Genomic DNA, 8788 nt, shown 5'->3' with positions numbered 1-8788 from the left:
AAAATTTTGTGGCGGCCTCTAAGACCACTGTTGTTGATGAATGTATTTTCTTTTAAGCTAAAGTGGGTTTCCTCTTACATGTGTATGCGCTCTTGTGTACAGACACGTGTACGAAGTTGTGAGTATGTATGTGTATGTGAATGGCTGTTCCTCAGGTGCCATTTGAATGAGAAGAAAAATTAAAAGGAAAGAAAATGACTGCTTATAGATATGGTGGACGAGAAAGCTTATTACAGCTATGTGGCCGACCATAGCCAGAGGCAGGGACATCTGGGAGAGTCCAAAGTAGACATGATCAGACTGAGATGGACCATGTTAGGAGAGGGGAGGGCAGGGGAGAGGAGGAGGGCAGGGGAACCAGGTGCAGAAGCCAGGAAACCTAAAGGCACAAAGATAGGGATTAACCAAAATGGTTGGATCACATAGGGAAGAGCAGCCCCAGCTCCTTGGGCTGGACTGTTTAGGGCAGGGGGTATGCCAAGCAGGAGGACCCTGTAATAGGTAAGGACTAAGAGACACAGGGAGAATCTGGCTGCCAGCATCTTTTGTATGTTAAACAGGTACCTCAGCCAGGTTTGAAATCTAACACGAACCATCTTGCTTTTTGAGACTGCTTCTTCACTGGCCTGAAACTCACCAAGTAGGCTAGCTTGTTGGCTAGGGAGCTCCAGGTACCCATCTGTTTCTGTGTCCTCAACACTGGGATTACGAACATGATGCCTGGCTGCTTGAATGTGGATTCTGGGAGATTTGATGCATCCTCGTGCTGGTCTACCCTTAGGACTGGCTTAGGAGGAAAGTCAGGGTGATCTGCAAAGGCGGGGAGACAGGGCTGGGAAAAGTAAAACTCTGAGGATCTGTAAGGCATAGCTCTCCATTCAGTGTTGGGTAGGGAAAAGAAATGAGACCACAGGCAAGATGAGACTGCTTACTTACAAGGTTGCTTGCAGGCCAACTGCAGAGCTAGATAACATAAGGCTGTGTTACTTGTAGCCTCCCTGTGCTATGAGTTTTTCATTGCTGTGACGAATGTCTGAGAGAAACAATGTAAAGCTAGTTTATTTGGATATGGTTTCAGTCCACGTTTGGCTGGATAAACTGAGATGTGACGAGGAGTCTCGTACGGTGGGAACAGGTCGCAGAGGCTGCTCACTTCACAGCGGCTAAGAAACAGACCGAGACAGACCAAGCCTGGCTGAGGCACACAGCCCCCAAGCACATGCCTGGAATGGCTTACTCCACCTCTGAAAATTCCCGTCACCTCTCAGCGGCGATACAAGCTTGCAACACAAGCCTGCAACGTATCAGCCCGCAGCCGGGACGGTGAACAGAGGGAACATTTCATATCCAAACTGCAAGTGTGCCCTGCTAGGCACGGGTATTCCCAGCTTAATCATGTTAAAAATAGGGAATATTTCAAAGTGGGTGATAAGATATATCACCTTGGGCTCAGAGAAGCCAGTTTGCTTTAGGTACATAGAACCAGATGTTGAGAAGATGGCTCAGTTGGTCAAGTGCTTATGGCACAAGAATGATGATCTGAGTTTGGGTCCCCAACAGCCTTGTACGATCAAGCTTGGAGCAGTCCTGCATGTTTTAATTTAATACAGAGTGGGGTGGGGTCAGGTGGATTCCTGAACTGTGGCTAGACAGTCTACGCCTGCTTCAGTGAGAGACCTTGCCTCAAAAACTAAAGTGATGATACTGGAGGTTGGAGAAGTGGCTGAGAACACTGGCTGCTCGTTTAGAGAACTGGGATTTGGTTCACAGCATCCATGTTGAGTGTCAGGGGATTGAATGCCCTCCTGGTGTCTCTGGGCACCTGTACACACACACACACACACACACACACACACACACACACACACACACACACACACAGTCACACTCATGAATTTGAGAAGCAGTTTGCTTTACTTCCTGTCATGACATGAATGAGCTTCCACTGCAAGTCTTGATTGGTTCAGAGATTTCAATGTACTCCTGAAGTCCCAGTGGGGACAGACAAGAGGACCACAGTCCCACTTCCTGCCCTAGACAGGAAGATGTGCTCTCATGGCACAGCCGGTATCTCCAAGTCACATGTGGATGCCAAGAAGTAAATACCCAGGGTAAACAGCAGGTCTGTGATGGGAGCTATGGTCTCTAGGAAAGACCTCAACCAGGGAACGGCATGAGGAAGGCAGAGGGCGCTGAAGGAGAGGAGATGCTGCTCCTTACACGACACTGAAAAGATCCCAGCATCAGAAGCACTTCACAGCCTGGATGGTAAGACCAGTGTGAGCCGCTGTTAAGAACAAACGGGCTGAGGTCCAGAGCGGCTGGGAGCCCAGTCGTTGTGGTTAATGGCTCTGACCTTTACCATTTGTCAACAGACAAACAATCAAAGATATCCGGGATGATGAGTGGTATTGCTAAAATGGGTTCTGGAAGCCCAACTGGCAACAGTAGTTGGAGTTGAGTGAAGAGGTATTTTAAGTATTGAGCAAAGCAATGAATTGAAAGACTTCAAGGTCCTTCCAAGCTTAGAGTTTATGATTCTAAAATACTGCAGAAGGAAGGAGAGTTGGGGCAGTGGGAATTAGGTTAGAAAATTTCTGAGTGATCAATGGTATACTTATGAGTAATTGAATGCATTTCTTTGTTGAACACCAGCTTCTAAGAGAGGTCCAGTGTATGTGGCGGGGTCACCTCTGTCACTCCATAGCCAACTCCCTGGGCCAGGTACTATGAAGGCTAGTCAGCCATCTACGGCTTAGTTACAGCCTCAGCAGCAGGCACTCTTATGAGCAACTTTGCAAATCATAGGCAACACTTGGAAAGTCATCAAGAGGAGGCAATTTTAACTAGTTCTTCCTCTTGAGAACCAGGAGAAGATTCGGAAGGAAGAGATTTGCTAGGTTGACTGACCACACTAAATTGTGGGAACTGGACAGAAAAGACAGTTGCTAATAAAGAACCAAACTTAAAAACTGGCTCTTGGTGTTTGCTCTCTGTTGGAAGCAATTAGCTTCTGCTACTCTTTCTTAGACCACTTCCAGTTTGTTGACATAACTTCGAGCATTCTTTATTGTGGATGGGGCAAACACAAACAAAACAGCGAACAAAGCGAAGAATCTCAGACCCAGAACAGTAAGCACTGGCTACAGGCGAACCCGTGACTCGATCAACGCAATTATTATCATTTCCAGACCATCTTTATTCTGGAAGACATGTGGTTTTCACTTATCCCTAAAATGACTTTTCCCACATCTGCAACAAACATTTGGTGACATTTTACTCCATAAATAAAAAGTGCATATTATAACTGCACCATCCAAGATTGGGATTTCAGTGTCTTTGTCCAACCAGTGAAGCAAAGCAACCAGGTACTGTTATTGCACTCAAGCTGTATGTACAAGCTAGCGGGATTCCACTACAACTGAACGGTAACTTTGGTGGGAAAATAATAGTTACTGGGCCTTTAGAGTGTGGAGGGAGGGAGACCGGGAAGGTCTAGGTTCTAGGGCCATTCAGAACCACATCATACACAGACATGATCTGGTGTAGGAAGGCTCAAATAAGAATAGTGACATGAGAGTGTTAGGGCAGGATTTCCAGGTGCTGTCCAAAGGTGGCAAGTAGGGGAAGGGTTATTTCTCATTGTGGTGTGGAAGTCAAAAGTGTAGCTTGAGAGCCAGGAATAATTTACCTTGACCATTATAATTTAAATGTGTTTGGAGGTAGCCGGCTCACCGGCATAATTTATAACATCATGGCTGTGGCTTCCCACCCATTACAAATTACACTAAGGTGCTCGCTCAGGCATCGTCGTCTGGACAGCCTGTCTAATGCTCTTCGACTCCATGGATTTACTTAGCCCACTCATAGGCACGTGCTAAAGACATTCCAGGTGGATCCTTATTAACAAGCAGACGTGGAGCTGCACAGCTGGCGTGCACCAGATGTGTCAAATGCACACAATGGACCTTAATAGCATCAAAATGTCAGTGTTGGGCACCTTTTAAAGCTGAGCACTTGTTTGTACTTTATATACTGTGAATTTCTTTCCTTCCTTCATCTTCTCCCTTCTTCCTCCCTCTCTTCCTCCCTCTTTCTTCGGGACAGTGTCTTGGTGTTTAGGGTGTGTGTATGCATTCTGGCTGGCTTAGAACTCCATATGTAGCACACCAGGCTGTCTTTGAACTCAAGAGATCCTCCTCCCCCTGAATCCTGAGTGCTGGGATTAAAAATGTGTGCCCCCATGCCCAAGCCTATGAATTTTCTTAATGGACATAGTACTTCGCTTAAAGTTTGTTTTATTGGCTACATGTTTCTTGATTTATTGTATAGATTAATCTTCTGAAAGCAGCAGACACTCACACACACATTCTAAAAAATAGAATATAAAACTGTAAACAAAAAGTCCGGTCTTACGTGTCTGCCCCCAAAAGCTAATCGGCATCACCAGTAGTTAGCATCCTTTCCCAGGTGTCTGTGTTGTGCGTAGGAAAGCCTGCCTACACCTGCTCTCACTGGAAGCTACACATGAAAGAGGAGTTCAAGTTGGAGCGCCATTGGTTGCTCCTAACTCCCTTTAAACTAAACGCTCCCCGACTGCGAAGCCGTGGTGACCCTGTCTTTGCCTTTTTATTCTTAGAACACAAGAAACAGAAATGCCTTAAGTGACTCGGACAATTTGTGTCTAAAACACCGCACTTCCCTGGGGCAGTTTTCAGACACTTGTTTATGACAAACCGCAGCCATAGTGGCCGGTGAGAAGGCACTTTTTTGAAGAAAAAAAAAATACTTGCGGCAAGGGGAGCTCCCTGTGAGAGCCCCACTCAACACCTCCACTTTGCTGTGTGTGTGGCACCTGCTGCCGCTCTGCGGAGCAGTTAAACAAGTCTTATCTACTGCTCCCGGAGGGGTGGCTCGGATCTGCTGGTGCTGCATGATATCTAAAGAGCGAGTAGGTTTTCCCTACCTTAGATCTTTCTTATTCCCCTCCAGTCAGACATTCTACCTGTGGAATAAGGCAGGAGCTGTGAACATCAGGCAGACTTAGCAGCCTGAGCACCCCGAGGGGCATGAAGGAGAGGGGAACATCTTGGGAAGGTAGCCACATCCTTCCTACAGCATCCTGGAAATATGCCCGGAGGACCGCGGAGCAGCACTGCCCCTCCTGCTAAGCCGAGCGCCTGGCATGGCCGGCAGAGAGAGGGCCGATCCACTCACCCGGTGAAATAAATAACCCACTTCCTATCAAGGGTCCAGTCTCCACCACAGTGTGGACGAGCCACTGAGTCTGGAGGGAAGGAGAGAAAAGTGGACAGTGGTCCCAACTGAAGAGGTGATCTTCGGGTTAGGAGAGGGTACGGGGCTAGACAGGCCATTCTGGGAAAGCTGTGGGCTTCGTGGGACAAGCCTGGTTTCCAGACGTGTCAGCTGGGCCTGTGCGTTTGCGCACACAGGGGCCTGGGACCGCTTCATTCCCGGCAGCCATGAGTGATCTGCAACAGTAACGGTGCGCTCTTCTTTTGTTTAAAACCAATCAGGGGGTTGAGGGGTAAAGTGAATGGGCTCCAATCACACAGCTGGAACGCGCCTTCCCCTGCGTGGTACCACATCACTGGCCATCAAATCTGTGAAGACGCTGTCTCCTCATTTCTTCTTCTGGCGGGAGCCGGAACCCATACGGTATTGGGCCATTTCTGGTATTTCCTGCAGTGAGAAAGCAAAAAGGGAAATCACACACCGCCTATCCATCGTGGTGACATTTACAAGGTACTGTGTTCCGTAGGAGTCCAAGAAGAAAACCAGCTGTTTTTGATGTCATCTTTATTTCAACATTAAAAAGACACATAACATTTTTCAACTTTAGCTGTCAATACTAATTTCAACACAAAGTACACATTTTTAGCGTGGTTCAGTCCGTGAACTTCATTTGACTCAGTCTCAGCGTGATACAGTCCACGCTGACGGTGTTGTTCTACCACGCTCCATGACTTCCATTGTTTAACCTGCCACGTGTCTCAAGGGCTGCTTTCATCTTTTATGACCGACTCAGCTACCTCCTCCAGAGCCCACTCCTGACTATGTCGGCTGGCCTCCCCTGGAGGAATCCCTGTAAACGGCTGGGACTGCCAGTCTGGGCATCAGAAGCATGCCTGGCTGAGCCACGAGAGCCCCACCTCTGTGGAGGTGAAGGGCAGCACACAATGGAGACCAGGAGCAGAGTTAACGGACCCAGTGGTCGGCATAACACAACGTCTCAATCAACTCATTGCGCCGTGACCCTGACACACACACACTTGGCTAGTGGACACACAATATAAGCACAACAGTTACAGGTCACATGACTGAGAGGGAGGCTCTTCAGCCTGCAGACATACTCAGAATGCAGGCTGTGAGAGTATAGGCATGTCAGTTGGTATGTGGATGCATGCTTTGAAAGAGACGTCCATGGTCTTTGATCTTAGATACCTTTGATCTGTCATACCCTCTGTTGGACACAGGCAAGTAGGTGCCACCAAAGTGCCATGCCGTTTTACTCCTGGCTCCGTGAACCCTGTTAACTGGCTGTGAATCTTTCCTTCACTACCTATAGCACCAAAGTCTCATTCCCTCTTTCAATACCAGGTCAGCCCTGAAGTCCTCCCCTAATACCAACCTTTTAGCCATCAGCCATTCTGTTAATTGTTCTCATTCCATAGCTGCCCCGTTCTGCCAGATAATGTTGGGCATCTGTGTGCACCTCTGCTCCCTCCTATCAGGGACAGAAGCTCTCGGGGTGGTAGGGGACATCTCTGATACCTCTCACCCCTGGGGACCTGGATCAGTCCTAAATACATAGCTGCTGTGAAATAAATAGGGTCTTACAGTGCTTGCTTATGACTTCCAGAGGGGTCTGTCATAACAGACATCATCCGTCATAACTCAAGGCTGACAAGGCTGATTCAGGGAGCTAAGGCTTTGGACTCACTGTCCAGATAGCACGGTGAGAAGGACAACTGTTCCCTCTGAATGAAAGCAAGTGGGCGCATAATCAATCCTTCTTGCTCATTCTCCACAAATGGGTTTCTTTTTCCCTAAGACATCTCATTTATGTTCAGACTGACAAAGCGGGTGGTTATCACAGCTATAGTGAGGTATCAGAGAAATCAGAGAAACAGATTTCTGAAGTCAGGGCTTTAAGAGTCACTTCAGTCCACGACTGGAATTTTAGTTGTCAAAGAGAAATTCACAAAAGGAAGTCAAGACACTTGTATGATTTTGTGTCTGTATTGTTCAAGGGATCCCAATGCTTACTTCCAATGGTCCTCTCCTGTTGAGATACTAGACAATGACCTCTTAAGCCTGCATATTCTTGACTCGAACAACTAAACTCAATAGGAAAGGTCATGCACCCCATATTCACCCCGATAATGAACCGTTACTTCAAGGCCTTTTAGTACAGCAAAAACATATGTCACTCTCTTAACCTAGATGAAAGATGACAGAGGATAAATATACTGAAGAACTTTCGCCATAAATAGTTTACAAATCTTCAAGATTCACAGTTTCACAGGATACAGTTTTGCTGTCTTTATAAAGGAATTTGTCTTTGTTCAAAATGGTGCATTTTTTGAAATGGCAAATACATGAATCAAATCAACACGAGTTTATTGCTTAAAATTGCTTCATGTAATCAGATCCAAATCCTACTTGGCTGTTTATGGCTGCTTTTTAACAGGGAATTCTTAATTGCACTTATGAACACAGGCCAATCAATTTCTGACAGCCAAGGACTCGACTAGAATGAGTAGCTTCAACGTGGCAAAGCTGCCACCAGGCCACAGGCCACAAACCAGTCCAAGTGAGAAGTCCTCAGACTCTTCAAGGAAATCAGTGTTCTCTGCTGTGTTTCTATGGGAGGATCCATTATTGCCTTTGGGAAGACTAATGCTCTCATGATGGAAAGAAGAACAAAGAGTTAGGGGCAGAGGATGAGGGTTTCACAGGTCCAGTGCTCTCCCCTCCCCTCCCTTCTCCTCTCTTCTCTTCCTCCCTTCCCCTCTTCCCCCTCTCTCTAGACCCATTTGCAGGGCATTCAAGGATAACCAAGGCTTAGCCAACAGAAGAAGTGTCACATGCTGAAGAAAGGGCTCCCATCCCTATCTACTCAGGGTTATGAAAGTTACTCCATTTATAGAGCCCTCTGAAGGGCTCCTGTTTCACACAGCTTCTGTTCCCAATCTTGCCATCCTAGTTCCACAGATGGGCCAACTAAAAGACACTGACATGTTAGCAAGACCACTCAGGTCACTTGGCCAGTACAGAAGGAGCCAAGGTTTTCTGACCTCTTACAACCTACCCAACTGCCATCACTTCTGAACCACTGGACAAGTTAAACACCATGCCTTCTCACCATGTCTGACCTGCTTCTCTTCATGGCCATGTGGACTCACCGCTATGTGAACACAGAAGACCAGGGAAGTCCATTCTAAGCCTGCAACGCTCATGAGTCTTAGCTAATAGCAAACACACAGGCCTAAAATACCACCTCATGTTTTACTGAATTCCAATGCAAACCAGAGTAGGTTGGTTCTATAAGAAGAGCACAGTGATCAGCACCACAGCATCAACTCAGGCTTCACGTTCTGTGGATTTTTAAAAACCCTTCAGACTCAGTTTCAGGTAACAGTAAAGCTACCTCACTATCTGAATTGTTTGTTTCAGGATCCAAACACTATACCACTCTTGATCCTACTTATTTTTTTTAAGCAGTTTTCAAATGTAAACAAACCTCTGATATTCTGAGAGGAAT

General features: G+C 46.8%; 1 protein-coding gene across 2 annotated transcripts in view; it reads right to left on the bottom strand.

The window, feature by feature from the left end:
• Positions 1-3178: 3178 nt before the first annotated feature.
• Positions 3179-8788, bottom strand: part of Rhbdd1 (rhomboid domain containing 1) — a 119934-nt gene continuing 114324 nt past the window's right edge. Inside the window, exon 7 of one of the 2 annotated variants that reach the window (XM_008767250.4) lies at positions 3179-5703. In XM_008767250.4, the coding sequence (XP_008765472.1) occupies positions 5609-5703 (95 nt within the window). In that variant the 3' untranslated portion in view covers positions 3179-5608. The remainder of the gene's footprint in view (positions 5704-8788) is intronic. The other variant, NM_001024891.1, reaches the window with a different exon arrangement.

Source organism: Rattus norvegicus, chromosome 9 (assembly GCF_036323735.1).
Source record: "Rattus norvegicus strain BN/NHsdMcwi chromosome 9, GRCr8, whole genome shotgun sequence".
Classification (NCBI taxonomy): domain Eukaryota; kingdom Metazoa; phylum Chordata; class Mammalia; order Rodentia; family Muridae; genus Rattus; species Rattus norvegicus.
Note: the sequence above shows the minus strand (reverse complement) of the source record. Positions and strands in the feature narration are given on the sequence as shown.